The sequence below is a fragment of the Pseudoliparis swirei genome, chromosome 16 (assembly GCF_029220125.1).
Source record: "Pseudoliparis swirei isolate HS2019 ecotype Mariana Trench chromosome 16, NWPU_hadal_v1, whole genome shotgun sequence".
NCBI lineage: Eukaryota > Metazoa > Chordata > Actinopteri > Perciformes > Liparidae > Pseudoliparis > Pseudoliparis swirei.
In genome coordinates, this window is record NC_079403.1 from 22299200 (window position 1) to 22313509 (window position 14310).

General features: G+C 46.0%; 1 protein-coding gene across 1 annotated transcript in view; it reads right to left on the reverse strand.

The window, feature by feature from the left end:
* The window catches only part of LOC130206257 (NIPA-like protein 2), a 38587-nt gene extending 24592 nt beyond the window's left edge, over positions 1 to 13995 (reverse strand). The window contains exon 1 of the mRNA XM_056434138.1: positions 13802 to 13995. Within this exon, the coding sequence (XP_056290113.1) occupies positions 13802 to 13966 (165 nt within the window). The 5' untranslated portion in view covers positions 13967 to 13995. The remainder of the gene's footprint in view (positions 1 to 13801) is intronic.
* Between the last annotated feature and the right edge of the window lie 315 nt (positions 13996 to 14310).

Genomic DNA, 14310 nt, shown 5'->3' on the forward strand with positions numbered 1-14310 from the left:
AAATACTGGCTTCAGCAGGCATAAAACAGGCAATACAAGTTGTTTTGAGAAAGTGTGAGTCACCGCAACCACGAGGGGTCCTTGAGCACGCAGCCATAACGGGCTGAAAGTATGAAGCGGTTTGCTGCAGCCAGATGCTAAATTAGCCGTGGACAGAGGCAGAGTCGGAGGATCACTCACGCACAACACACACACACACACACACACACTGAGAGAGAGTTAATGCTGAGGTTCACATTCTGCGAGATAAGACAGGCAGAGGGTCATTGTCAATAACATCCATCTGATACAATGTGATAACACTGTGGAGGAGTGTAAATTAATTTGTCTGGTCTCAAAACACAACAGCTCATCACAATCACACGATCCAGAGCTCGTCTGGCTCTCTGTCAGAGCGCATTATTCGGCATCCTCGGTGGAAGTATGAAACATCTCTTCGCACCACTGGGGGGAAGGAGCTGTCATTATAGCTTCCTCCTCAGAGTCATTAAGCGAAGAGCAAAGCTCATTCTGTGCCAGCCTCAGACTGCAGGGGAGCATCCAAAAGTAATGCCAGACCAATCGATCATGAAAAGTAATAAGCTCCATCACACGGGCAAAATATGACTTTGGAACGGTGTGGCTGAGGTACAGGTCCGCGACTGGTAGTTCTTTACTAGAATTACAAACTGTACAATAATATTGTGTGGCACACTTGAATGGCGCTTTGAGTGTACAAACAATATGCTATTTATATATATATGTTATATGAGACACATCGAGATCAGCCAAAGTTGTTCAGCTCTGCAACTTAAATCCATATTTGCACTTCCTCAAGACTCCCAAAGGTCTCCGCGCTGCTGCCCTTAACTGCCTACATTTGATATTTACACTACCGTTCAAAAGTTTGGGGTCATCCAGACAATTTCGTGTCTTCCATGAAAACTCACTTTTATTTAGCAAATGAATTGAAAATTGAATAGAAAATATAGTCAAGACATTGACAAGGTTAGAAATAATGATTAATATTTGAAGTATTAATTTTGTTCTTCAAACTTCAAGCTCAAAGGAAGGCCAGTTGTATAGCTTATATCACCAGCATAACTGTTTTCAGCTGTGCTAACATAATTGCACAAGGGTTTTCTAATCAGACATTAGTCTTCTAAGGCGATTAGCAAACACAATGTACCATTAGAACACTGGAGTGATAGTTGATGGAAATGGGCCTCTATACACCTCTGGAGATATTTCATTAGAAACCAGACGTTTCCACCTAGAATAGTCATTTACCACATTATCCATGTATAGTGTGTATTTTTGATTAATGTTATCTTTATTGAAAAAACAGTGCTTTTCTTTGAAAAATATAGACATTCCTAAGTGACCCCAAACTTTTGAACGGTAGTGTATGTACCATCAACTTTATGATAATATTAATTGATTCAACCTTTTCGTTGTTTTTAGGCGTGTTATCATGCTCACATTTCTTAATTAGCACTGAACACTGAGGCTGAAAGGTTTTGAAGACATGTCATAAACGTATAAGTCCCAAAAAAGTATTGGACAGATGAAAACGTTGACCTGATGGTGGCACGAGAGAAAAAACTAAATTATTACAATGAATCCCATGGTGGACATGACACCGCGCGTGTCACTTTCACATAAATGGTATACGTAATACACCCACGTCTACTGCCACGGGATGTCTAGTCTGAGGAAACGAGAGACAAAAGTCCCTCACTCACTTCTCAGCACACAACACTTTCCCCACAGCCCAATTTCAATTAGTTTGGACTTATGCGATCATCGCCCAGCAGATGCCTTTAAAGTCAGACCCACCTGTGTTGTACAATCTTTATTGCATGACAACTCACCAGCCTGATAAAGATGTTAAGCCCCGGTGGATTTCTGGGTAATTTAGAATTTTAAAACCACCATATGAGCTCCTCCATCTCAGTCTGCCTCCATCTCGTCCACTGAAAACAGGATTTTGACTACTGTGGGTTTTGGTGTGTGTGTGTGTGTGTGTGTGTGTGATGATACTTGCGGTGCATCAGAGGCAGACAGGCTCAATGATGAGATTCCTGGGGGACAAAAAAAAAAAAAAAAAAGTGTGCGCTCGTGGGTGTTCAATGAAAGCACATTGCACAAAGTCCCATATTGATGCAGGCAGACAGAGCGTGTGGTGGGCTGAGTGTACTGTATGAGAGATTGCTACTGTGCCCTGTGGTAACTCATGAGCCCACATCCACCAGGCCAGCTGTGCTCCGTACGTCAAACCAAGATCAATAACCCTCGTCGTGCCTCTACAGGACGTGGAGTGTGAAGTGCCCCGCTGCTTTGCCGTTACTGAGCCCATGAGGAGGCTGCTGGTTAATACAGAGTGGGACCAGGGGGCCAACGAGGTGATGTCTGTGGGAGCAACAGTGTGTTAAGAGCACACTACTGGATGTACAGACTTCACAGAGGAGATGGTGTGTGAGGACCAAGCAGCAAACCCCGGTTCTATGTGGGTTCAAACTTGCATTCTCTCTACTGACCACTAGGGGGTGACATGTCCACTTGCAAAAATGAAGTCAGGTTGTATAGAAGTCTATGGGGAAACTGACTCTACTCTCATGTGCATGTCTAAATCTCTATTTTCAAGTCTTCTTAAATACAGCATGATGGTCATTTCGTAAATTATGGTCTATTTAGAGTCAAATAGACCATAAAGTAGGGTATCCATTTCACTGGCTTCACTAAAATTAGATTAAGCTTTGCCATCAAGTAAAATGCATCTTATTACAGTAAAATTACTCCTTTTTGTTGTTGTTTCTGCCTCAGAATTGGTGGGAGAGAGAGAGCCTGGCGATCGACCCACAGAAGGAGAGCATGAGGAAGATAAACAGAGCGAGGGAGGGAGAGTTTTCCTGCCACGGGAAGAGCAAACAAAAGCTGTTGAGACAGGCGAGGCCGCCACACTGGGAGTGCCATTGGTCTGTGCACACATTAGCCACTTGACTTTACTAAAGTAGTGCACTATTTACTCAACGACTATAGCGGGATATATCATGTGAAAAATCACTTTTGCACTGCTTATGCACACACGATTGGGTATCTGGAGAGCCAGCCACCCCCACAAACTGTGTAATAAGACAACCCATGTCAGTTTGATTTTTTGGCTGCCTGGATCAGAGAACATAATGATTTAAAAATCCGTTCACACTTCGCTCATAGAATGCACCAGATGTGCGGCATATATTTCTCACGAGCCAATCAGAGGAGATGGAGGGCCTTGGGGGAGGGCTTAAAGAGACAAGTGGGTGAATGCGGGTGTGTTAACACAGACTGTTTGAGAAAGATGATGAGCTTTTGTTCATCAATTAACTGAAAACTAAATACTAAATGATGGACAAAGTGTGGATAAGCACTAGCACACCATCACTATTCTCCTGTATCAGGAATGTTTTCTACTGTATTAGGAATGTTCTCCTGTATCTGGAATGTTCTCTACTGTATTGGAATGTTCTCCTGTATCAGGAATGTTCTTCTGCATCTGTAATGTTCTCTACTGTATTAGGAATGTTCTCCTGTATCATGAATGTTCTCCTGTATCTGGAATTTTCTCCTGTATCTGGAATGTTCTCTACTGTATCATGAATGTTCTCCTGTATCTAGAATGTTCTCTCCTGTATTGGAATGTTCTCTACTGTATTGGAATGTTCTCTACTGTATCATGAATGTTCTCCTGTATCTGGAATGTTCTCTCCTGTATTGGAATGTTCTCTACTGTATTGGAATGTTCTCCTGTATCATGAATGTTCTCTACTGTATTGGAATGTTCTCTACTGTATCATGAATGTTCTCCTGTATCTGGAATGGTCTCTCCTGTATTGGAATGTTCTCCTGTATCATGAATGTTCTCCTGTATCTGGAATGTTTTCTCCTGTATTGGAATGTTCTCCTGTATCATGAATGTTCTCCTGTATCTGGAATGTTTTCTCCTGTATTGGAATGTTCTCCTGTATCATGAATGTTCTCCTGTATCTGGAATGTTTTCTCCTGTATTGGAATGTTCTCCTGTATCATGAATGTTCTCCTGTATCTGGAATGTTTTCTCCTGTATTGGAATGTTCTCTCCTGTATTGGAATGTTCTCCTGTATCATGAATGTTCTCCTGTATCTGGAATGTTCTCGACTGTATCATGAATGTTCTCCTGTATCTGGAATGTTCTCTCCTATATCTGGAATGTTCACTACTGTATTAGGAATATTACCCTGTATTAGGAATGTTCTCCTGTATCATGAATGTTCTCCTGTATCTGGAATGTTCACTACTGTATTGGAATGTTCTCCTGTATCTGGAATGTTCTCTACTGTATCTGGAATGTTCTCTACTGTATTGGAATGTTCTCCTGTATCTGGAATGTTCTCTACTGTATTGGAATGTTCTCCTGTATCTGGAATGTTCTCCTGTATCATGAATGTTCTCCTGTATCTGGAATGTTCACAACTGTATTAGGAATATTACCCTGTATTAGGAATGTTCTCCTGTATCATGAATGGTCTCCTGTATCATGAATGTTCTCCTGTATCAGGAATATTCTCCTATATCTGGAACGTTCTCATGATGGTTTTGAATATATATTAAATTGGGACCTTTGATATCAAGGGTTCTAGTTTTGGGTGGAGATCTTTAGAGCTGCAAAACAAATAATAAAAGTCTCCCCGTTCGCCCGCTTCAGAGGAACCTTCCTGTTGTGGAGCTTTTCATCGGAGACACTGTCAGCTATACACCTCATGAGTTTGTTCTGTGGATCTGGAGCTATAGTCAACACTCTGAAAGGACTGGGGGCCTTGGTGCACGATGTGCACTTTGACCTTTGATGCTCTTGAGGGTATTTTACTTAATCATCTATTTGAACAGGCATCCGGTGGTTTCATGGTTTTCCTTTACCAGCCCAAGGTGTGTGTTTTACGGATGTATTCTATAATTGCAGGGTTGTTTCAGGCCAGCCACGTGAGACCGCTAATCATACTCTCGCTTTCTTTCCGCTTTGTCAAAATGTAATTAATTTGTTACAAAGTGGGATTCAGTCGCACAAAATGTCACCAGAGAACAATTGACACTAAAGAACTGACAGCCGGCGCGGCGCACAATACCTCCGGTTGAGATGCTGCTGCAGAGTCTCGACGAGAACCAGCAAAACCACTGTGAGACTCGAGAGATGCTGGATTCTTAAGCCCGACATTTGTGCCGATAGTGAGGAAACCAGACAACCGATCAAAGGAAGCTCCCAGTGTTGTTTCAGTCAGCGCTTAAAAGTCATAATGACACAAACTCAGACAGGTGTTGAGTGGGTTTGAGAGCAAACACTTTTTTCTGTACCTCTGTACCTTTTTTCAGTGTGTTTGGTAAATTCTATTACATAAACAACGCCTCTCCTGCCTGAATTTAAACTAAAGATGAGGCAACCGAATGATCCTTGAAGCTGATGGAGGGACTGACGGCACTGATCCTCCTCCTCCTCCTCCTCCTCCTCCTCCTCCTCCTCTATCGGACCCAAAGACAGAGAGACAGACAGCTAGATAGACAGCATGGCCCTTTATGTCCACTGACAATGGGGATCTCTCCCCTCCCGGGGGATGGGCTGATCTCTGGATGAGGCTGGCCTGTCAGATTCTGCTCAGAGGTGATGGGCACAGAAGAAGCAGAGAGAGAGAGAGACTTTGATGTAGATGGGCGAGGGAGGGCCAAGAGAGAAGGATGGAGAAGACAGACTATTTATGTTTACAACCTTGCTTTATTTAAATGTTAGATTCAATAAAAAGAAATGTGAACATTCTTAGCCCGAAGGCTAATTAAGCACTAAGGACATGTTCACAAAAATCTGTCACTGCGTGCAAACATCTTTACCTCAAACTATTTCTGTGATTAAGGTCAAATGTGAACCTTCCACTAAGGAAAACTTGTTGTGCACCGACAGATACAAAAGGTCTTCCAGGATGGACATCTTCAAAACACAACCAGAGGAAGGACAGTTATAATGAGCCCTGGGGGCAAGACCTGCAGCTCAGCTAGAGATGGCAGTAGCATTTTTCAGGTCATTTATATCTTGTGTAATTGGGCTTCCTGATTGTTTTCCTATCATACCAGAGGTCACAAGATATGAATACTTGAGAAGTTGTCAGGCTTCCTATGTTTTCACCTCATCAGTGTCAGCCAGGAGCTCGCCCTGATTGGTCCCACCTGTGTCTTGTTACCAAAGTGACAGACAGTGCTTAAATTCCCCTGTCCTCCCAGTGTTCCTTAAATTCCCTGTCTCCCAGTGTGTCCGGTCTTTTCGTCTAACCTTTTGCCGCGATCAGCTCAGCTGGTTGCTTGATCGTGGAGATTGGCTGTGTTCTGCAGTGCAGATGATGTCAGGTTATGCCACTTGATCAAATTCGGGTTACTCTTGTGCTCTTGAAAGTTCATCCTTTGATCCCTCACTCGTGGCGCTTTCATTTGTTCACTGCAGAACCGAACCGAAAATAAAGTACAGATCTTATAAATACTTTATCTCTGTCTCCCGGTCGTGCCAATTGGGTCACTGCTTCCTAAGTGTCTGAGATCGTAACAGAGCAGACTGGCAGCCACATTATGGACCCAACCGGCCCAAATTATAGAAACTGCGCCCAAGAGCGCTCTGTCGTGGCCGGTACAGGCGTGACGATTACGATTTTTCATCACGAAAAACTGGACCAAAGTCAGCCGGGAAATACAAGAGCTGAGAGGCCAGCCAGGCCGCAGTTTCAGGAAAAATTATCTACACAGATGCAACAACTGGTTTGCCCAAATGAATAATTTTCACTCATCAACAGACTACTCCTCCGGTGGGTTGGCGTCATCCCACAGCTGAAATTTGCCTGTCAATACTCAATGACTTGACCCAGAATCGGGCATTTCCTCCCATTCTGGCTGGCTCTTCGGAGAATTTTCCGGAGACTCTTCAGTGCAGAGCCTTTCTGGTACAGTGAGTGTGATCTTTAAACACACATTTTTCAACACAACAAGCAGCTTTTTATCTGAGCATGGTAAAGTGGCGTTTATTGTGTCTCTCATTTAACGGAAGAGCTGCAGGAGAGCTACTAGCTGCAGCCTGGGCTGCTGCAGAGATGGTCTAGGGCTTACCAGAATGGTCTATACTATGTTACTCATTGGCCCGTTGGCCGATTTCATAGAGACTATGAGGCGCATTTTTGACCACTCATGTACCTTTCACAGGCCAGCAGAAGACTGTTTCAATCGTCAACGCCTGCTACAGGCCAGCGAAGACTGTTTCCAAATACGTCAGCTCAACGTCAGGCCAGCAGAAGACTGTTTCCGTCGTCAACTCAGCCGTCGGTGGTTGATTATGCCATCGAGTTTCGTACAGCAGCAGCCCGACGGACAGCGGATGGAATGGATTCCGGCTCTGTGACGCCTTCATGACAGGACTTTCGGAACCGATAAAGGACCAGCTGGCTCCACTGGAACACCCGGACACCTCCCTCATCGCTGTAGCCATCCGGATCGATAACCGTCTTCGAAAGAGAGAGGGCGTCGACGCAACCGAGATGTTATTCCCAGCTTCCAGAATTCGCCTCGGAGGGTCGCGCCGCCAGCGGAGGATTTCCAGCTCATGTTACCGGACCATCTGAGGACTACACTTCCGAATGACTCCGGTGAACCCATGCAGCTTGGAAGAACCAGGCTTTCTCTGGAGGAGAGGCAGCGCCGACAGCGGGAGGGTTGCTGTTTCTACTGCGGCCAGCCGGGTCATCAACTCGCTTCATGCCCGGGAGAAGATCGTGCTCACCAGTCAAAAGGAGGGCGCTGGTGAGCAAGTTTCCGCAGACTTCCCTCCTCGACCTGTTACTCAGGTAGACATTTGTATTAACAATCAGACCATTGACCAGGGTGTGTTAATAGACTCAGGGGCTGACGAAAGCCTTATAGACTGGGGCCTAGTCAAACAGCTAAAAATAAAACTGTCCGCTATCTCATCCTGTTAGTGCCAGTGCGTTAGGCGGCCGCTTGTTGTTCACAGTTACCCATTGCACTGAGCCCATACAGATTACTATAAATAAGGACCATACCGAGAGCATGCAATTTCATATTTTTGAGTCGACTCAGCACCCGATTATTTTGGGGTTTCCTTGGTTGAAGATCCACAATCCTCACATAGACTGGCCTTCAGGAAAGTTAAGGAATGGAGAGGATTGTAAGGGCAGGTGTAAACTTTCGCAACCTGTTAATGCACCAACAGACTCTAGTAGGATCATTATAGATCACCCTGACTATCCTGATCTACACAAGGTACCTTCCTGTTACCATGATTTAAAAGAAGCGTTTAACAAGTCTAAAGCCTTGTCGCTACCTCCTCACCGAGATTTTGACTGTCCCATTGATCTCTTACAGCGAGCCCCCATTCCCAAGGGGAGACTTTACTCGATTTCGAGACCTGAGAGAACAGCAATGGATGAATACATCTCCTCTTCACTCAAATCAGGGATTATCCGTCCTTCATCGTCTCCAGCCGGAGCGGGATTCTTTTTTGTGGGAAAGAAAGACGGGTCTCTGAGACCTTGCATAGACTACAGTCCACTAAATGACATTATGGTGAAGAACCGCTATCCTCTGCCACTCATGTCATCTGCTTTTGAACTGCTTCAAACGGCCAAGATATTCACCAAGTTGGATTTAAGAAATGCATATCACTTGGTTAGAATAAAACAAGGGATGAGTGGAAGACTGGATTCAACACTCAGAATGGTCACTATGAGTACTTGGTAATGCCTTCTGAACTGTGTAATGCATCGGCTGTTTTTCAAGCTTTTGTGAATGAGGTTTTGCGAGAATTCTTGAATATTTCAGTGTTTGTGTATCTGGATGACATACTGATTTTCTCCCCAGACGCTAAATCTCATGTTAACCATGTCCACAAGTTTTGCAGAAACTACTGGATAATCAGCTATATGTCAAGGCAGAGAAGTGCGAGTTCCACACAGAAGAGGTGTCTTTCTTAGGATACATAGTCTCACCTAATCATATCCAAATGGATCCTGCGAAAGTCAGTGCAGTATCCCAGTGGCCCACACCAGACTCCAGGGAAAAGGTTCAGCAGTTCCTAGGATTTGCTAACTTCTATAGGAAGTTTATTAGGAATTTCAGTTCTGTTGCTGCTCCTCTGCATGTTCTGACTTCTCCTAAGGTTCCTTCAAGTGGACCCCCCAGGCGGATCTTGCTTTCAAACTTCTCAGAGATAGATTCACATCAGCTCCCATACTCACCATTCCAGATCCCCAGCGCCAGTTTATGGTCGAGGTGGATGCTTCCAATGAGGGAATTGGAGGAGTACTGTCTCAACGTTCTGCACAAGACAACAAGATGCATCCATGTGCTTACCTGTCGCGGAAGTTGACAACGGCAGAGCGGAATTATGACGTGGGAAACAAGGAATTGTTAGCTGTAAAAGCTGCCCTCGAGGAATGGAGACACTGGCTGGAGGGTGCAGAGCAAACGTTTTTAGTCTGGACAGATCACAAGAATCTAGAATATATAAGAAAGGCTAAGCGTCTCAACTCCCGTCAGGCCAGGTGGACACTTTTCTTTAGTAGATTCAACTTCACACTCTCTTTTCGTCCCGGGTCTCACAATCAAAAACCCGATGCTTTGTCTCGTCTTTACGATCCCGAACCACTTGCGGTAGAGCCCAAGACCATCCTTCCACTTAACCGGGTGATCGGAGCCTTTTCCTGGCAAGTGGAGTCAGACGTTAAAGAGGCAAATGTCATGAATCCAGCGCCTAGCGAGTGTCCCAACAATCTGCTGTTTGTTCCTGAGGCTCTTCACCCAAGGTCATCCACTGGGCTCACTCATCTGTGCTTTCGTGCCATCCGGGAGTAGCAAGAACAATGTTCAGGATTCAACAACGTTTCTGGTGGCCATCCATGAAGAAAAATGTGGCCGAGTATGTAGCGGCTTGTCCGTGTGTGCGTGTAATAAGACCTCATCTCAAGTTAAGATGGGCTTGCTCCAGCCGCTGCCGATTCCCCATCGTCCTTGGTCACACATTTCGATGGATTTTGTGACAGGATTTCCTCATCCAGAGGCAAGACTACGGTTCTAACAGTGGTTGATCGATTTTCAAAAATGGCTCACTTCATCCCATTGACCAAGCTTCCCTCTGCCAAAGTCACCGCAGAGGTCATGATGAATCACGTATTCAGGATCCATGGATTCCCTAATGACATTGTTTCCGACAGGGCCCACAATTCATTTCCGCCTTCTGGAAAGAGTTTTGTCGACTCATAGGTGCCACCGTCAGCCTGTCATCAGGATATCACCCTCAGTCAAATGGACAGTCGGAGCGTCTGAACCAAGAACTAGAGACTACGCTACGTTGTCTCGTCTCCCGGAACCAGACCACCTGGAGTGACCACCTCACATGGGTCGAGGTTGCCCACAATACCCTTCCTACGGCGGCCACAGGTCTCTCTCCATTCCATTGTGTCAATGGTTTCCAGCCTCCACTTTTCCCTAACAACGAGGAAGAGGTGATGGTTCCATCGGCACATGCCATGATCAGACGTTGTCGCAGAGTTTGGGCTGGTGCTCGCCAGTCTCTTCTCCGAGCTTCAGCCCGGATGAAGGCTGTTGCGGACGTGCATCGCGGGGTCGCTCCTCCTACAGTCCAGGCCAAAAGGTTTGGCTCTCTACCAAAGACTTACCACTCCATGTCGCCTCAAAGAAACTGGCTCCGAGATTTGTGGGTCCGTTTCCAGTGTCCAGAGTCATCAACCCGGCCGGCACGCTTGCAACTCCCAGGACCTTGAGAGTGCACCCAACGTTTCACGTTAGTAGAATCAAGCCGGTGTGTGAGAGCACACTTGTTCCCGCCCCCTCCACCGCCCCAGTTCTTTGAAGGGGGTGACGTTTACAAGGTCCGTAAGCTACTGGAGGTCCGTAATAGAGGGAGGGGCAAGCAATTCCTGGTAGACTGGAAGGGTTACGGTCCTGAGGCTAGAAGCTGGATAGCTGCTTCATTTATCGTAGACAAGACTCTTATCCACGACTTTTACAATCAGCCTGGGCCATCAGGAGTTGGCCCTAGAGGGGGGGGTACTGTTGTGCACCGACAGATATGCTAGAGAGGTTCAGGTCATTTATGTTCGCTTTCTCTCATTCCAGGCTTCCTGATTGTTTTCACCTGTCATCACACCTGTCTCCTATGCTCATCAGTGTCAGCCCCGCCCCTGATTGGTCCCACCTGTGTCTTGTTACCATGTGCTTAAATTCCCCTGTCTCCCAGTGTTCCTTGTCAGTTCGTCTTGTCTTTTGCCATGATCAGGTCGGGTTATGTTGTGCTCTTGAAAAGTTTTTGATCCCTCACTACGTGAGCGCTTTCATTTTGTTCACTGCAGAACCGAAAAATAAAGTACTTACAAATACTTTATCTCTGTCTCCCGGGTCGTGCAATTGGGTCCTACTTCCTAAGTGTCTGAGATCGTAACAAAACTCGCAATATGTAGTACATCCAAAAATACAAAAAGGTCTTGGGGATGATGGAGCATCTTCAAAAGAACCTGACAAGAGGAAGGACAATGGGGTCTTTCAATGAGCCCTGGGGGGCAAGACAAGCTCAGCTCAGCCAATGATATGGCAAAATAGCATTTTCATATATCTTGTGTATACAAGATATATATCAGGGGGTCACCAAAGATATAGAATACCCCCGAAGGACTGTCAATATCCAAGGCTAAACAAATGGAGCCAGGAGCTCTGAAAAAGCACCTGCTCTGGACCAAAGTGACAGACAGACTGCCGTGTCCGTTACGAGACAAAGATGAGCTCGGCTGAAGTTCATCGATAGTGGAGAAGTTCGCTCTTTAAAGCACATTCTGTACAAATTGAACAGATGTAAGACTTTTTCTCTGGGACTGGGTGTTGAACGTTCATCCTTTCAGCTCCACCCTCTCGTGTCACTTTTGATTGCACGGAGAAACAATAAGTTACACAAGATCATTATTATTATAAAACCTTTATTCAACCAGGTGAAATCGCTCCATCCATTCTCTTTCGCTTAATCCGGGGTCGGGTCGCGGGGGGCAGCAGACCCAGCCGGCTGACCCAGACTTCCCTCTGACACGCAACATTTTCCCGATCATTCTGGGGGATCCCGAGGCGTTCCCAGGCCAGCTGGGAGATATAGTCCCTCCAGCCAGTCCTGGGTCTTCCCTGGGGTCTCCTCCCAGTTGGACGTGCCTGGAAAACCTCTGAAGAGAGGCGTCCAGGAGGCATCCGAATTAGATGCCCGAACCATGCGAAGGAGTAGCGGCTCGACTCCGAGCTCCCTCCTGATGTCCGAGCTCCTTACCCCCATCTCTAAAGCTGAGTCCTTATACGGAGGGAACTCATTTGGGCCTCTTGTATCCGCGAAACCCACTGAGATTAAACATCTCTTTTTCGAGGGTGACCTGGACAAGACGGGTAACAACACATGAAACACATAGTTACAAACAAAAAAAACTCTGAACAAGACGAGTTAAAAAGAAACAAGTGACATAACAATTCAATTCAATTCAGTTCATTTGTATAGCCCAATTTCACAAATTACAAATTTGTCTCGGAGTGCTTTACAATCTGTACACATAGACATCCCTGCCCCAAAACCTCACATCGGACCAGGAAAAACTCCCAAATAACCCTTCAGGGGGGAAAAAAGGGAAGAAACCTTCAGGAGAGCAACAGAGGAGGATCCCTCTCCAGGATGGACAGATGCAATAGATGTAATGTGTACAGAGATAGATGAGAGAGAAAGTTGGCAACTAAGATGGTCATGTCCAAAAACCAAGATGGCGGCTGACCAGAATGCCAAGATAGAGGCTTTAAAAACAGCAGTCCACAAACCACCGGGCGACCACGTCTATGATCTGCACCAACGACTGAAGCAGAAACGACACCTATATTAAAAACCACAGCGTTTGAGAGACGTTGCAACCATTAAGCATCCGCCACCGGAGCCAGTTATCTCCGTGAGCCGACCAATGGGACGAGCTCCCAGAACGTCGGTGCACTCTTATGTTGCAACGTCAACATGTTCAGTCCAACCCGTGAGAAGGTGTTCGGCCCCCCGGGGAGGCGGTCAAAGTGTGAGACAGACAGACATATTGTCTCCTGTCGTCGGGGTTGTTCTCTCTGGGATGGTGGGTCGCCAGCTGGCTCGGGACGCTGACAGTAGATCTATTCTCTCCCGGCCCACCATGGGCCATTACTCATGACTCACGCCTCTCACTCCTCCTCCTGTTACTCTCCGTCTCTCGCTGCCTTTCCAATGGTAATGTCACACACACAGAGGAAACCCACTGACGGGGGAAGATGAGGAGAATGTGTGTATGTGTGTGTGTGTGTGTGTGTGTGTGTGTGTGTGTGTGTACAGCAGTAGGAGGGCAGAAGACTGACACACATGGGCAAACACACACACACAGGGCAACTCAGCTTTAAAAGTCTTAGAGTTAAACGTCCAAAAGAACATTACACAAAAAGCTTTGGTGGCGCACGTTATTCAATGTTGACTTTGAGATTGTTGTGAAGACTATAACTTTCTCTTGCTCTTGGACAGTAGTGGGGGGGGGGGGGGGGGTAGTCTGACACTATACTAGGAAGCATTGTTCTCACAATACATTCGAGTTGCTATCCATATATTTGAAATAACCAAGTATAGCACCTGCTGTTCCACGTCACAGACACCGTGTCCGCTGCACCTGACCCGAACTCTTTTTTCCCCTTTAAAAAAAAAAAGTGGAACAAACTCACCTGGAGTGGATTCTCCAGGATCTCCGCCCTGTGAGGCTGAGGTGAGGTCGTGTTCAGATCCGCGTGCTCTGAACTGGAGTTCGCCATGCTTCCCGTGTCATTTAATAAAGACCTGAGAGCTTTAATAGATGTCCTCGCATCGCCGTCCGCTGTTTCTCGGCTCATCCCATCTCCGCGCAGACCATGTCCGTTTCAGTGGAAGCTCCGAGGCGGGGGGGGGGGGCGGGGTTTGTGCTGACATCATGTGACTTCATGAGTCGTTGGGGAAAATGTAGGCTACACATTTTCTTTTTTGTAAATTTCTTTTTGGGAAAGGTAGATTTAAACTAAGTTTATAAAACATCAAAAGTCCGCCTGATGGAGGGGGGGGTGCAAACTCTCTTCAACCAAGTGCATCACCGCTTTCTTTCTAGGCCCTATACTTTCTTTATATTCATCGGCAACGTCTCTGATGTACGACATTACGAAGTACCTTTGAACGCAGCAGGTGATCACAAACAGGTGTAGTT